A 16,997-nucleotide genomic window follows, 5' to 3' on the forward strand; every position below is an offset into this window, starting at 1 on the left:
GCCTGGCTGAGATCCCATTTTCATGAAGCAAATCTGCTGTCCATTTCCTTCCTAGCTGATGGATGCCTGGGTGTTGTCTTTGCCCCCCAAATATAGTAGAAAAAGCCTTTGAGGTGCACTTCAAGATAAGGTTCTCCCTCCCTGCTGTTTTCTTCCTATTAGTTCCTTTCTGAAGTTCTCACAATCCTTTTATTTGCATTCCATTCAGACTGGTGATAGGAGACCCATTGTGAATGAGACAATGCTCAATGTACACGTAAATATGTAGGTGGCTGAACATCTCTTGTTTGACAAAAAACCTGTTTTTTACCTTTGCTGGTGACCAACCCCCAGACACAGACTTTAAGAACATATGTTCAGTATAGATACACTACTCCTTACATAGTATCCTTACATACATTTCACAACAATATCGATGAAGAGTGCAACACGGACTCTTATTTCTGACCTCACATGACACCCTTTTGATGAATGAGAATCAGGAGGACCCTGGAGCCCTCTGCACCCCATTGCCTGCTGGTATTAAGAGGTTCTTGGGGTCACAGCAACATTTGTGTTAATTATCAATGCATGTGTCAGGAAGTACAAAGTTCCCACAGCATCCCTAATTCACACCCTGTCTGTAGGAGTTTGTATCAGTGTACAGTGTTAACTTTATATTCAAGTACTAAGAGGTCAGACTCTGTTTTCCAGCTCTCCCTTCTCCCTCAGTGCATAGTGCCTTCCTCCATGGTAGTCCTACTCACTTCAGCAAAATACCTTATGAAGTAAGCACAACTCTCTGAGTACAGGTGGCTGAAGGGCAATTGCAATAACCAAGAACAATGAGCCTGATCCTTCACCATTACATAGCTTCAACTCTGGGCCAGGTTCTCCACTGCAAGTGTTTGGTCAATGTTTGTGTCAATACCCATTCAGTTCAGGATCACTACTGATTATCAAAGCTTTGGTTCAAGGTGATTCCTAGTGAGCTGGGACTTAGCAGAGGTGCCCTTCCTTAGGTGTTGAGAGAGTGGGGCATTCTTTAAGTAGGAACCAGAAGCAACCTTGTGAGGGAGAGAAACAACAGACAATGTAGGACATGTTCATCAAAAGAATGTCACATGAGTCCTGCCATGAGTATAGTGTGCATTTTCACCCGCAACTATGGAGTCACTGGCAAGATACAGTGGAAGGAAAAGAGAAAAATGAAGAAAATAAACATTTCCATTGTATTTTCCATATCATGGTTCCATGGTCCAGAATCTCATTCATGTTAATTAGAAATTTTCTTAAGGGGAAGAGACTCTACCATAGAAGAGAATGCATTTGGTTTTTTGGTGTCTAATAAAGAAGAGGAAAGGGTGATCAGCCACAAACTGTACAGGTATTCTTACTGAGGTTATACCTATGCTACCTGAAGTTGCAGCTGCTGCCACAGTGCCCTCTTCATTGACCTCTATATAAGCTTTATGGATAGCTTCACTGACAGACAGGCCATCTGTTTTTACCATTCCAGATAAATCTGATACTCCTGGGTGAAACACATCAGTCAATCCTAAAGCTTCTAAATATTTTTTAAGTTGAGCGCTTGTCTCGATTTTGAACCGAGGAAGAGACACCTCCACTTTATCTTCTTTCAAATGGTCGGGGCTAATCCAAGTTGTTAATTTCTCATAAGTAAGTTCCTTTTCCAGCTACAGGTATAAAGATACATGGGAATCAGAATCTTGTGGTTATGCATCAAAATCAACAAGACATGCAACTGTGTGAGAAATTGGAAAAATGATTTTTCATTCACACTGTGGTAGCCACATCAGGCATGATTCTTACAATACTACTGGGGTCAGTAGCATGATGTACACTAACAGTATGTCTACAAAGGGATAAAAACCCCACAGCTGGCCCGTCTCAGCTGACTCAGGCTATATGGCTGAAAAATTGCTCTGTGGACTTTTGGACACAGGCTGGAGCCCAACCTCTGGGACCCTCCACCCTCACAGAGTCCTAGAACTCAGGCTCCAGCCTAAGCCTGAAGGTGTACACCACAATTTTTAGCCCCTCAGCTGCAGGGCTTTTATCTCCATGTAGCTGTACCCTAAAGATTTCCAAATAAGTGTTTGTCCAGTGTTGATTATAGAATCTTGTTTTCTTTTTTTTAATGTAAATATAATGACCACAATGCTGGGTCAACAGTGGGAGTCAATGGTGAAACTTTTAACTTCAGTGCTCAGACCTCTACCATTAAAGCTAAAGGACTTGATCCTGCACCAGTGAAGTCAATGGGTGTTTTGCAATTAAATTGTATGGGAGAAGGGTTAGGAGATGGATCAGATGTTAAGTCTGGCAGCAATATGTGGCAGACAGCCTCTGTGGATCTGCCGATGCGTTACCTATATTGTTTGCATTTATTATTCATTCACTTTTAGACGAGTCTGTGTGGGTATTAACTGTTTAGAAAGGTTGATAATACAAAAATGTAGCAATTAGCTATGAATTACATTGTCACTGTGCCCCATTTGGAGAATAAAAAGGCTGGCTCATTGTTTGTTTCCTGAAAATTCAATAGACACAGGAACAGCATAAGCAGCCTGCCTTCAGATTTACTATTCAACATGCTGCATACTCTGCAACAAGGAGGAGGAAAGGTAATTTTCTTCTATACTGCCTGTCCAGGTGGTCAGAGATATATTGCCATGTTCATATTCTGGTTATAAGGTTATCATCTCATCATAGGTAACTTTACCTGTGTTAGACCCGTGTAGTCTTTTGGCAGCAGTACATACATACTCAGGTCATCACCCTTGTACGGGAGTTCAAGCACCTGACAATCATGCTCCTCTATTGTAGCTATTTTATACTCGCCCATTTTGTGCATCATCTGCACAGGTTTGCTTGTAGTCTGAAAGCAATGACAATTAGTAACAAATGAAATTCATACAATATATCCTCCTGTATTTACATATTTTTCCTTGTATTATATCTTCACTTGGACCTGAATGCTGCAGTGTGACCAACAGAAGGTGAAATGGAACTGAAGCAATATGAAGCTGGCTACTCTACATTCATTGCCCACCCAATATGGGGGGATGTGGGTGGGGGGAGTAGCATTGGGACAATGTACAGAATGTCACCTAAAAAAACCCACTTACAGTATTCAACTTTAATGAGGAGAGAGCTCAATCTGGTGACAGAATGTGGAAACCGAACACAGACTAAATGGATCGCTTGGTGGCCGTCATTGTAAATGTGGCAGCAGAACAGCTCATTGTAGGTCTGAATACAATGGAAACCAGTTAAGGGTCTATGAAGATAATGATTAGAGGCCAGACTGTGGACTGCTCCAAATTAGGAGTGTAGTGGGGGAAGGTACAAGAAGAACCCTTATGCTAGGCCTCTGCTCAGGGGCCAGTCGGTCTTTGCTCACCTGAGTGCAAATCTTTACAAGGATAGTAAACCTAACTTCACCCACAACCCCAAAGCGGAAGGGGAAAAAGCAGGGCTTTGTCCTGAGCACTTCCACTCCTGAATGAAGAGCTGACAGGCCACAGTTTCTTATACACTGACTTCCCCTGTGCTCCAAGTGGCTTTGTGAGGCATTGTACATGTGTCAGGCATGATGCACTCTTCTAGCAGAAGCTTTGGGAAACAGCTCCCTCTCCACCCACAGAGCTGGTCTCCAGGCAGAGGGCCATATCCCATGGTAGCTCCCCATTTTCTGCCAAGCGTGTAAAACAATAGAAGCAATGATGTGATATGTGTATTTCTGTACTCTACCTTATTAATCTGAAAAGCTCTTTCTTTGGTGTTTTTTCCGTTAAATTCCACTTCCCATTGCCCTTTGAAGTAGACAGCATTCAGGAGGACTAACTTAGTACCAGCAGAAATAGTGCCTGGGGCAAGGAGGTCCTTGATTTTACCTTAAAAAAATGGAGGCAAATTATTTCATTTTGGCAGTTCAGTAACTCTAGTTCCATTTATCTGTTGTAATAACATTGATGTACAGTGCATCTATGTACCTGGGTGTAAGAATATACACATGACACTGGACACACATGAAAGATATTAGACTGACAGGCCTAAGAGGCTGAAGTCTTCTATCTATTCACAGAACAAGTGCAACACAAGCAGCATCTTTGTCGCTTCCCCACACTGATGTGCTTCAAGTGAATAATGGAGAATAGATGCCATCTCCTAAAATGGCCATTTTATTCTTTTTCTGCCGACTAGTCTTGGATCCAAGTCAATTTTAAGTAGTGTGCTGTCATTTACCTTATATGTAAATTTCAAAGTAACAGCCCTGTTAGTCTGTATTCGCAAAAAGAAAAGGAGTACTTGTGGCACCTTAGAGACTAACCTATTTATTTGAGCATAAGCTTTCGTGAGCTACAGCTCACTTCACTGAATGCATCCGATGAAGTGAGCTGTAGCTCACGAAAGCTTATGCTCAAATAAATTTGTTAGTGTCTAAAGTGCCACAAGTACTCCTTTTCTTTTTGCTTCTCTGTGGAGGAGCTCATAAATCAAGGTACTTTTTGAGGGTTCCCTCTCCTTGCTCCAATACCTCTTGCAACTGACTGAATAATTCCTTAAACTCCATGCAGTCAACCACACTGGTGGTCTCATCCAGCGCTCACTGAAGTTGTCAGAAGAATTCCTATTTATTTCAATGGGTGTTGTACTAGGTCCAGAGTCTGCTGGCTACTCTGTTCTCCTCAAATATGTTTTCTCTGTGGGAATTAATGATCCATCTTCAGGTCACTCAGGTGGTCAAATTGCTGAGAGCTGCCACTGCATACTGGGCATGCTCCAATTATGACAAAATAGTTTTCTCCTCCAGGTTTTTAAGCACCTTGTACACTTTACCTCATTGTTTTTTTTATTAAATATCAAGAAATAGCAGCCAATGGCTGACTTGTCCTTACCCTTTGTAAAGGTTTCAACCCACAAATTTATCTGCTGCCTGGTTTCCTCTGCAGCATTCAGAAAATCAGCTGGTTTCAATTCAGCCTGGTATAACTTTTGGATGCAGGACAGGTATTGCTGTACAATAAGAGAGAAGATCAGAAGAATATATCAGAAAACAGGTCTCTTTTTAGGCTGTCTCCTGAATAGAATAAAATGTTGCTGTTTTTTAGTTCTGCAACACTGCAAGAAATATACAAAATATTCAAAAGTGTGTTTGTACATGCTAGAGACAGTGTGGGGACGAGCAGAAGGAACTGGACCAGATGGGTAGAGTGTAGATACAGGGCCACATGGGTTTGGACAGTTTACATAAGAGTCAAACACTGAACCTTTTTGAAGTTCCACCAGCTGATTGAGTCTGTGACAGAGTCATTGTATGACCTTGAGAGAGTCATTTAATCTTTGTGTCTCAGTTCCCCATCTGTGAAATAAGGATAGTGATACTGCTTTTCTCCTACCCCTGTGTCTGTCCTGTCTATTTATATTGTAAGTTGTGGGGAAGGGACTGTCTTTTACTATGTTTCTACAGCATTCTAGCAGAACAGGGCCCTGACCCTGGTCGGGGCCGGTGGTGAGCTGGAGCCGGTTCGCACCGGTTCACTAGAACCGGTTGTTAAATTTAGAAGCCCTTTTAGAACCGGTTGTTCCGCGACAGGCAACCAGTTCTAAAAGGGCTTCTAAATTTAACCAGCCAAAAGTGGCGCCTTAGGCTCCAGCCCTGGAGCACCCAAAGGGAAAATTTGGAGGGTGTAGAGCACCCACCGGCAGCTCCCCGCCCCACCCCCGGCCCCAGCTCACCTCCGCTCCGCCTCCATCTCCTCCCCTGAACGTGCCGCCCTGCTCTGCTTCTCCGCCCCCCCAGGCTTCCCGCGAATCAGCTGTTCGCGCGGGAAGCCTGGGTGGGCTGAGAAGCAAGCGGCGGCTTCCCGCTCAGGCCCAGGGAGGTGGAGGTGAGCTCGGGCGGGGAGAGAAGGGGGCATGAGGAGGGCCGCCCGTGCCGCAACAGGTAACCGGGGGGGGGGGTGCTGAGGGGAACCGCTCCCCGCCCCAGCTCTCCTCCGCCACTCTCAGCCTGAGTGGGAAGCCGCAACCTGCTTCTTTGCCCTCCCTGGCTTCCCGCGGAACCACTGATTTGCGGGAAGCTGGTGGGGGTGGGGGTGCAGAGAAGCAGAGCGGGGCGGTGGGTTCAGGGGAGGAGGCGGAGCGGAGGTGAGCTGGGCCGGGGGTGGGGCGGGGAGCTGCTGGTGGGTGCTCTGCACCCACCAATTTTTCCCCGTGGGTGCTCTAGCCCTGGAGCACCCAGGGAGTCAGCGCCTAGGGCACCACTTTTGATGTGATCAGTGGGGGGGAGCGGCTGCTCCCCCTACTTCCCTCCTAGCTACGCTCCCCTGAACCGAGGAGCCAGAGGGACCTATCGGATGCTTCCTGGGAGCTGCCCCAGGAAAGCACCGCCAGGACTCCCCACCTCGCCCCCTGGCAGGTGCCTCTGGCTGTTAGGGGTGAGGTGGGCACCCACTACGGTGGCCCATGAGACCCTCCTGCCCGGTTCTGGGGGCAGTCAGGGGACAGGGGAGGGGGGTGGATGGGGCAGGGATCCTGGGGGGGGCGTAAAGGAACGCAGGGGGGGTTGGATGGGGCAGGAGTCCCGGGGGGCGGGGGTGGGCAACGACCCCCTCGTGGGGTGAGGAGGGAACCCGTTGTTAAGATTTTGGCAGCTCGTCACTGGTTGGGGCCCCTATGTTATACTACTCATCACAAATAATAATGACTTCTCCCCAGACTTCTCACTACTGCTGTGGTGAGGCTGGTGTTTGCTTTTCCATGTGATCTTGTTATGTAAAGCTGATTTACTCTCTGTTTTTTAGATGCAATAAACACATATAGCCCCCTGGCAACCTAGCCACTTTAGCAGGCATTTAGAGAACATCAGGTTCTGGTTACACAATGGAAGGTGGACCTAGGTCGCTCTTGAATAACCAGAATATCTGGTTGTCACAGGTCCTCTTGTGGTCCTTAAATGGCTGCTTATGCCCTAAAGGACTGGGGGACCATTTTCACGTAGGCCACTTCCTACTCCCATTCAGAGGAAAGATCTGATAGATGCGCCTCCTCTTGCAGCAACCAATCCTTAGGTCTCTCAAGTTTACTTTCCATCCTGGGTAGACTGCGGAACAGGAGAAACTGGTGGAACAGGACCCACTACAGGTCTTTCTGTTAGTTCTACAGGTAGAACCCTGAATTTATCTTGGAAGTAGAAACCAATATATACTGTCTGGCCACTTCTGTCGCTGTCTAACTTAGTGTGTCCATGACTGTATATTTATATGTAATTCATGAATGTTTTGAAGCACTGTCTTGTAATGTTTCTTTTTCCACACCAGCCAAAATAACTAAAGATGACTACAATGGTGCTGCCACATAAAATTTAAAACTAGATGCAAATTTTGAAAGCTGATTTGTGAATAGTTTTGGGGCCTATGAAATTTCACACAAATGAAATGGTGAGGCCTTGTAAATAATGTGAAATAAATTGGTTAAAAATGTAGCATGAAACCCCAGAACATAGCTAGCAATTTTATTGAATTTTCATGAGCCAGAATTCATAATTCTAGCTCACTTTTCTATCATTGTATTACTTCTAGAGTGCTAACAAGAGTAAAAAGCATTAAAATCTTAATTTTGTCAATGAAATAAACAAATACAACTCTGAATATATATCTGAGTATCTGGTGCCATGATTAAACAGTTACTTTTTTGACTATAGCAACCCTCTAAACTTTATTTTGCTGTTGATGTACTGAAGTAATTATTTAAGTAATAGTTACAAAGCTGAAGACAAACCTGAGTAACAATAATGTACTGTATAAAACAGCTTTTCAGGGTGAGGTTCACATAACGCTGTCTCTTTGTTATATTTTTGTACCGTGTGTAGCCCAGGGAGATCCTGGCCTGTAGGCACTACCATAATATAAATAGTAATAGTAAACACTTAGACATTTTGCTTTCAGTGCTGTTCAACACACCTAATTACAGTTAGGTTATAATGCTCTATGACCAGGGGAGAAATGAGCAGAGCCTGTAACTAAGGCCTTAGATTGAAGTTATCTTAAATATTCCATTCCGGAACCACTTTATTTTAAGATGATTGGCTGTTCTGCCCTACTGTTCAGTACCTCCATGGGATCAACTCCACCCCTTGTCTAAGTGGACACAACTCACTGTGGTAAACCCAGGACAAACAGCTACAAAAAAGGGAGGAGTAGTAATTAGTCCCAGGGGATTAAAAGGCCTCTCCCTGTCCACTGAGGAGAACCATGGGGAAATAAGGTTCAGCTGGAAAAGGGGTTGCTAGAGAACTAATTAGGTTCAGCTGGCTCCAACTGCTGGAGACCTTTTTTTTTTCTTTTTCTTTTTTTTTTTTTTTCTTTTTAACCCTCCCCTTGGTGGAAATAGGGGGAGGGGATGAGAGAGTGAGAGAAGTAGGGAAGCTGCCAGTTGAATAAGGGCAGCAAGACACAGAACCCTTCCAGGAAGGGAGGCTGCACTCCCTGCCCAGAAGGGAGGGAAAGTAAGCACCAGGGACTGATCAGGGAAAGGACTAACCAGACCCTGTGCTACCTGTAAGGATTTGCCTTGCCCTAGCCAGTGTCTCCCAGGCTAAAAAGGACTGAGTCTGCTGAGGAGAACAAGGTACTTTGCCACATCACATACAAGTCAGCAGGAAATGGGACCTCAGCTGAACTAAGTCCATGTTGTTCATCTCTATCTGTCCTACAATGTCACAGGCCGTTAATGTGAATCCCCAGTGCAACTCACCTGAAGAAAATTGAATGTCTTTTCTCCATACAGTCTGTTGGCATTAGCCAGTTCGTAAGAAGTGGTAGGTTTGTTGATTGCAGAGAAGATGTCATTAAACTGGGAATGAATCCCTCCAGATATATCACACTGATCATCAGGAACCTTCAAATAACACAAAGCTGCTGTAGTTTATTTCTGACTGAAGAAGGCTGAGAGTAACAGAGACACTGTTTTTTTAAAAATAATTGTTCTCCTATTAAACCATTCAGATTCAATAACTTAACTAGCTTTACCTTGTCTGACTTGTTCTTGTTCCTGACAGTGCAAATCTGTGGCGCAAAAGCCTGTTATAAGGCCTAAGTATTTCGTGGCTCTTTTGGGATGTTCCACTTGTTACTTATGGAGCACCACACGTGAAAATTTGTTGAATAATGAAAAATGTTCAGGGTAGAAGAGTTTCAAATGCTTTCTGTATGTCTGATTTATACATGCAAATGTGCTCAGAATCATGGTAGAAGCTCGTAAAATAACAAGATGCAAACTGAACTCATCACTTGTAAATGCGGTTATGACTATTGCATTCACAAATCAAGCATATAATTGTACAATATTTTCAATAAAAAAAAACCCTAAACCTTACTTTTTGCGATTTTGTATACATTTTTATCCTTCTCTCTGTACTTTCTGTCACCCAACATCACAGCATTCTCCCCCCCCCATTTTTATGTTTTAATTCAAATCTGCCAATTTTGAATTTTTATTCAAATTCCCCAAAGTTTCTCCAACTCCAACACTTGTTCTAAGATACCGGCTGCTGGGGAGGAAGAGGTTGTCTGTGACTGCTCTCTGAATTGTCATCACTTCTTGTTGCTTCAAAAGAGCTTCTTGTTTCTGGATTTTCATTTTCTGCAAATTCTCGGAAGTGAAGCACCTGAGGTGGAAATGTAACATTGCAACAGTCATACACTATTTTGATTTACTTACGACAATGTGTGAAACTGAACTTGTTACAGAGAATTCAGTTGTCTGTCTTACCTACTGTCCTTTCTACTGGAGATGGACATCACACTTTCAAAACTCAGGTGTTCTCAACTTTTACCACTGAATGCTCCAGTCCATCCATTGACATCAAGATCAGCAAGCCATTTTGTGAATACTACTTAAAATCACTAGAAGGGTGAGCTATATTTCTATGATTGTGGTAATCACTTCCTATTTCTGCCCATAATATTCAGTTTGTTAGATCTTTTTGCACTGTGTTGCAATAGGGCAATAAATTCAGTAGGGTTCTGCAGGCACGCAGCAATCTGCAAGTGTGGATCCTATCACATGATTGGGACTTGGATAAAAGCTTATTTTTTACAAAACCTAAATGTAAGGAACAATCTGAAGACCACTGGAAATGCTTTCAGAATTTGCTAGGTTTAAATCGAACAAATGCAGTGTTTGTCTGTCAAATGTAGAATTAGTTGCTGCTCATATTTAAGTGGACATGAGTTTTGCCTTTGACTTCAGTGCCAGCATCATTGGAACCTGTGTGGTTATTTTTAAATTTTATTCCTCTCATCTGCAGATCCCTTTACATCCCCTAACTGTATTGGGTCACACATCTAGCCTTCAAAGAAAAATATTCATCTCAAAGCTCTAATAATGACAGTTGATTTATTCAGACTGATGATACGTGATTCTTGATTTGTACTAACTCCTGTGCAATCCAAGCTTGAGCAGTACAAATAATTTTCCAATGAAAAAAGTTGACTCATACAGGCTCATGGGATCCGAAATAAGTTAATACTTTTGCCAAACTAGATGTTCAATTAATTTTTTTAATAACTATGACCCAAAATTGTGACACTTCTGCACTAGTAAGTCTGATGCTCAGCATGTCCATAGTAAGCAACTAAAAAGGACCCTGCGTCTGAGATACACCCGTTTCTGAAATAACCATTTACTCTATGTATCTCCCTTTTTGGTACAATGCAGAACACAAAAATGTCACCAAAACAAAATAAATAAAAATGCCTTTAAAACCAGAGGCACCAGGCAGTGCACAATACCACAGAAATGTATATGTAAAGTGAATGTGAGGGGCTGGAAATTGCAAACATTGAGGAAATGTTTCTCTGGGTTTTATCAAAGATGACCTTTCTGCTGCTGGGGCTTTGCCTATTGGCCAAGAGGCTCAAACATTCCTATGGGCCAAAATAGACCAGCCTAGGCAGAAGGTAAGTGAAGCTGTACCATAGGCCATAGTCTCACAAATAATAACACACCCAGGTACCATTGTGCACTACTCATGTACATGATGACACTCATGTATGGAGTGGTTTGCAGGATCAGGGCTTGAGAGGGAAAATCTCTTGCTCTTGGACTGGAAATGTTATTTCCAGTTTATAATAATGTTCTCAGCCTGCACCTTCTGCCAGGCACCTTTTCAACTACATAAAGTTTAATTCCATTCAATATAAAAGTGCCTTTGAGACCTTTAACTAGGACAATTGCTACTTGTGCAGGCTATGTTACACGTGGAAAATGAAAACGCTCTGCATTAAAAGAAAAGCCTTGAGGAGCTCAACTAACATTGCACATGGGAATGGTCTGCCATTGCTGAACAAATACGAAGGAATAAAACAAATGATTTATTGTTGCCTACCGTTTCTATCTGGGTGGCAGTATTACCTCTGGCCCCAAGAAGGACCATGCCCAGGGCAGCTGAGATACTCAGAGGAGAATAGATGATATTGTCAGATGGAAAATCTTTGTTCAGTACTTTGAAAAAGTCAAGGCAAAATTTTGTAGTTGCTTCACTGATGGAGTTCATTGTGAAAATGAAAAGCTGTCGAGGAAAAAAATAAACCAAATCAATGGAGTTCAACAGTCTCTTTTTTCAACCTCTTACTGCATCAGATGTTTTCAGTGGCTTTCTTGTTAGTTATACACTCGTGTCTAGCCTCAGGATGGGCATGGGCATACGTGTTGGGAACATTGTGATACAGACTTTTAAAAAAAGAATTCCCATTAAGAAAACAGACTCATCTCCAATCTTCCACCCAGGAAATTGAGACTCTCCTTTTTCTTCCACTTCTGGGGCTAATGTACAATGCTACAAGGAGTAAAATCTTCTACCAACACTATTTCTTAGAGCAATGAAACACACTGGTGCATCTCCCCATCTGACTTTAGGGGAGTTACTCATGATTTATAGCAGTCTGAGTTCAAAATCAGGCATCCTGAGAGGGATTATTGGATGCTCCAATTTCTGTTTGTATGTGATCAGGGCCACACTAGGCTCTCTTTTGCACCCAGTTATAGCTGGAGCAACTTCAGAGGAGTGAATCCAGATATACACGGTTGTAAATGAGAGTCTAATTTGACCCCTAGTATCTAGGTAACAAAAACAGACAATGGGTAGAAAATTATTTGAATAATATGGGATAAGGTATCACCAAATCAGTTTATTCTATTGTAAAAGAAATCTACACTATGTAAGATGTGTGAACATCTATTTATTGCAATACATTTTGCAACTGGGATTGACTGAGAGGAAGATTATACTCTAATCCATCTCCATTAACTCTGAAAAGGGATACCCTTGATTTCTTCCCAGGTAGCTATTTCAAGACTTTCACAAATTGATAAAAAAGATCCGGGGGGGGGGGGGGGAGTTTTTCTGACAAATAGTTTATTTGCTAAAAAATGTAATCCTGGTTGACCTGAAACTATTTGTAAATTTGGCCCAAATTTTCCAGAGTTTGGGCCAAAAAAATATTTCAGGTTAGATTTGTTAAGTGGTTGGTGGTGTGGTCCTTGCTCCTCTATAGCTTTAGCCCAGTATTTAGGTGGTGGTGCTCTCCCTTATAACTTCTGCCTGAAGGTTAGGGCATTCACCTGGATGTGGGAGACCCAGGTTCAATTCTCCCCTTTTCCTGGTTTGGAACAGAGAGTTCAATTTTGAATCTCTCACTGATCAGGAGATTACCATAATGACTAGGCTATCAGATATTCTGGAGTGAGTGTCTCCCACTGAAGCTGTTCAACTTTGTGTAAATTAAATAGTCATTGGTCAGGGACTTGAATCTGAGTCCCCCATCTTCTTCTCTACACAAGTGAACGATGTAGTGGTTTTCCTTTTCCAAATTCTAATCCGCTGTTCCTCTGAAATTGTGTTATACTCATCACCTTTCATTTTGTAAGAAAGACATGAGAAATAATTTTTCCACACTACTCACCACTGATAAGGCCCCAACTGGAGTACTGTGTCCAGTTCTGGGCACCACAATTGGGAAAGATGTGAACAAATGGGAGAAAGTCCAGAGACGAGCAAAAAAAGTGATTAAAAGTCTAGAAAACATGACCAATAAGGAAAGATTGGAAAAGTTGGGTTTGTTTAGTCTGGAGAAGAGAAGACTGAGGGGGGACATGATCACAGCCTTCAAGTACGTAAAAGGTTGTTATAATAAGGAGAATGATAAATTGTGCTCCTTAGTCACTGAGGACAGGACAAGAAGTAAGGGACTAAATCGCAGCAAGGGATATTTAGATTTAACATTAGGAAAAATTTCCTAACTGCAAGGATATTAGAGAGACAAGGTGAGCAAGGTAATATCTTTTATTGGACCAACTTCTGTTGGTGAGAGAGACAGGCCTTTGAGCCACACAGAGCTCTTCTTCGGGTCTGGAAAAGTTCTCCTAGCATCATAGCAAAATGCAAAGTGGAACAGATCATGGACTGACACCCCAATACTGAGTGTTTAAAAACCAGTTAGACAAACATGTGAGGCAGGACTAAGTATAATCTAGGGATGACCTAGATTATACTTAGTCATGCCTCAGAGCAGGAGACTGGACTAGATGACCTGTTGAGTTCCCTTCTGGTCCTTCATTATATGATTTCCTTACTTAAATATATTGTTTCCATCTCAGACTCTTTTCAAAAATATGCACAGATTTACTGCCGTCTGAAGTTGAGAAGAAAATTTGTGTATTATTGTTAATACAACATGCTTTGTTACGGAAAAAGTAAGAAGATTGCTGAGAATTTCTTTTCCTAATCAAAAGCTGGAAAATTACAGATTTCACAAGAGTTGATGGCTTTATGTAGCAATGTGATATGCTTTGGAAAGTGGTGACACCTGCAACATCTTATGTAAATTCTGCAAGCTAAATTTTGCTCTTACACTGTTATAGATGCATCATAATTTACCTTAAGCCAACAAGATCTGTGGGGATCAGGCATTCTGAAAATCATGCTGTTTATTTAGGTACATAAATCTGGGTTTAAGTGATTACCTGTAGGCACCCACATCTGAAAATTATATCAAAGTGACTTGCCCACAGTCACACTGGAATATAATGGCAGAGTCAGAAATAGACTCCTGAGCCCCAGCCTTGCACCTTTTGCACACGATCCTCTGGGGATGTAACATTCTGGACAGCTGAACTAATCCATGCAATCCTAAAATGGACTGGTTATAGCAAAAAGACTTACAAATATTCCCTTCAAAAATCATAACAGTAACTAAAACCATAAACTTACAAAAAAGAAATGCTTACCTGGCTATAGAGAGGAAGTTTGAAACTTGCTAGATATTTGGTGTGGTGTCTTGCAGGGTGCTGGAATATAAAGCATTTGCAACACCCACTGGCATTATCATATGTCGAAATTATTAGATGTATGATTTCTTAACGGTATCTTGCATAACTAATTAGAATGCAATCCACAGAATATTTTTTGTTAGTCATAAAATATAATTATCATTCTTATACTCCTGGAAAGATAAGACACTATTTGTCAGAGGCTACCTCTGCTGTATATTTTCACTGATCCTCCAACACAAATCTGCCCTAAATATGGTGGATTAGGCCCCCTTGGGAATCCTCCTCCACTGCCATAGAGCCACCGTAGCCAGGACTAATGAACAGAGTGTGGCTAGGGAAAAGTGAATGTGCATAACTTTATTCACATGAGAAGGCCCATTTAATTTCACATGAATAAAGTTGTGTATGTGCTTAAGTTTTTGTAGGATTGGGACCTGAATCTTTATACTTTCACCAATCCCATAAATAATCTCAGAACAGAGATAGGATAATCTAGTGGTGTTTTATTTCGTAGCTGAGAGATCTGACAAGGCACGGGACTGGATAACAGATTTCTCAGTTTTAAGGCCACAAGGGACCATTATGATCATCCGGCTCAGAGGTTCCCAAATATTGCACCAAGGCAACCACCAACTGCATTTTCTTTTCTTTTCTTTTTTTCTTTTTGGTAATCCATTAATACACGTGTGCACCCTCTGCCTGGCTCCACAACCCAAATCCCAGCCTGGTGTAGAGGGAAGCCCCACCGCGGACAGGATTTGGAAAGAAAGCCTGCCCCAGCTGTTGTGGGGTGAGCAAGGGGTGGGCTTGCTCTCCAAGCCTGCACCCTCCCCCAGGGCTTCCCCTCCAAACTGGCTGGGCTGGGAGAAGTATATGTTTGTCTAGGCCAGTTCTGGCCCTGGACATGATAACCGATCTGTAACCTTCCAGGACCCACTGGTGGGTCAGGACCCACCATCTGGGAAACACTGATCTAGTTGGCCTCCTGCATAACACAGGCCAAAGAACCTCCCCCATTAAACTCTTCTTCAAGCCCATATCTTCTGTCTGAGCTATGTATAACGTATCGTTCAGAAAAATCACCAGTCTTGATTTAACGATGTCATGTGATGGAGAATCTTACCATGTAGGTAGATGTAGACTGTGATTAAGTCAACGCTAAACCTTCTCTTGGATAAACTAACCAGGTTGACCTTAAGTGTCTCACAACGTGGTATGTTCTCCATACCTCAAAACATTCTTGTAGCTCTTTTCTGAACATATTCCGATTTTCAGCATCCCTTTTAAGGTGTGGACTCTGCCAGCTGAACTACTTAAGCTGCTGCTGTCATAAATATAAAGGGAAGGGTAAACCCCTTTAAAATCCCTCCTGGCCAGAGAAAAAAATCCTCTCACCTGTAAAGGGTTAAGAGAGCCGTGTTAGTCTGTATTCGCAAAAAGAAAAGGAGTACTTGTGGCACCTTAGAGACTAACCAATTTATTTGAGCATGAGCTTTCGTGAGCTACAGCTCACTTCATCGGATGCATACTGTGGAAACTGCAGAAGACATTATATACACAGAGACCATGAAACAATACCTCCTCCCACCCCACTCTCCAGTGGGGTGGGAGGAGGTATTGTTTCATGGTCTCTGTGTATATAATTCTGCAGTTTCCACAGTATGCATCTCATGAAGTGAGCTGTAGCTCACGAAAGCTCATGCTCAAATAAATTGGTTAGTCTCTAAGGTGCCACAAGTACTCCTTTTCTTTTTGTAAAGGGTTAAGAAGCTAAAGGTAACCTCGCTGGCACCTGACCAAAATGACCTATGAGGACACAAGATACTTTAAAAAGCTGGGAGGAGGGAGAGAAACAAAGGGTCTGTATGTCTGTCTATATTCTGTCTTTGCTGGGGATAGACCAGGAATGGAGTCTTAGAACTTTTAGTAAGTAATCTAGCTAGGTATGTGTTAGATTATGATTTCTTTAAATGGCTGAGAAAAGAACTGTGCTGAATAGAATAACTATTTCTGTCTGTGTATCTTTTTTGTAACTTAAGGTTTTGCCTAGAATGGTTCTCTATGTTTTGAATCTAATTACCCTGTAAGGTATCTACCATCCTGATTTTACAGGGGGGATTTCTTTATTTCTATTTACTTCTATTTTTATTAAAAGTCTTCTTGTAAGAAAACTGAATGCTTTTTCATTGTTCTCAGATCCAAGGGTTTGGGTCTGTGGTCACCTATGCAAATTGGTGAGGCTTTTTATCCAACATTTCCCAGGAAAGGGGGGCTGCAAGTGTTGGGAGGATTGTTCATTGTTCTTAAGATCCAAGGGTCTGGGTCTGTAGTCACCTAGGCAAATTGGTGAGGCTTTTTACCAAACCTTGTCCAGGAAGTGGGGTGCAAGGTTTTGGGAAGTATTTTGGGGGGAAAGACGTGTCCAAACAGCTCTTCCCCAGTAACCAGTATTAGTTTGGTGGTGGTAGCGGTCAATCCAAGGACAAAGGGTGGAATATTTTGTACCTTGGGGAAGTTTTGACCTAAGCTGGTAAAGATAAGCTTAGGAGGTTTTTCATGCAGGTCCCCACATCTGTACCCTAGAGTTCAGAGTGGGGGAGGAACCTTGACAGCTGCACTTCTTACTGTTGCTGCAAGGGTCTGTCCAATTTAAC

At 42.5% G+C, this 16,997-nt stretch overlaps 1 protein-coding gene across 1 annotated transcript; it reads right to left on the bottom strand.

Annotated features, from left to right (window-relative positions):
• Nucleotides 1-1,271: 1,271 nt before the first annotated feature.
• LOC140906131 (serpin B4) lies at nt 1,272-15,604 on the bottom strand. Its single transcript, XM_073329636.1, has 8 exons — nt 15,572-15,604; nt 11,399-11,581; nt 9,586-9,676; nt 8,764-8,924; nt 4,905-5,022; nt 3,757-3,899; nt 2,726-2,881; nt 1,272-1,676 (listed from the first exon to the last, which is right to left on the bottom strand). Exons 1-8 carry the CDS (start codon nt 15,602-15,604, stop codon nt 1,272-1,274), a joined length of 1,290 nt encoding a protein of 429 aa, XP_073185737.1.
• Nucleotides 15,605-16,997: the final 1,393 nt, after the last annotated feature.

Source organism: Lepidochelys kempii, chromosome 2 (genome assembly GCF_965140285.1).
Source record: "Lepidochelys kempii isolate rLepKem1 chromosome 2, rLepKem1.hap1, whole genome shotgun sequence".
In the NCBI taxonomy this organism is placed as follows: Eukaryota; Metazoa; Chordata; order Testudines; family Cheloniidae; genus Lepidochelys; species Lepidochelys kempii.

What these genes read in the sequence shown, in the direction of transcription:
- LOC140906131 (XM_073329636.1), bottom strand. Translation starts at nt 15,604, where the DNA reads ATGTTCAGAAAAGAGCTACAAGAATGTTTTGAG. An exon ending in CTGCCACCCAGATAGAAACG is followed by an intron (nt 9,677 to 11,398) that starts GTAGGCAACAAT and finishes TTTCCACCTCAG; the next exon opens with GTGCTTCACTTCCGAGAATT. An exon ending in GGTTGAAACCTTTACAAAGG is followed by an intron (nt 3,900 to 4,904) that starts GTAAGGACAAGT and finishes CATTTTTTTAAG; the next exon opens with GTAAAATCAAGGACCTCCTT.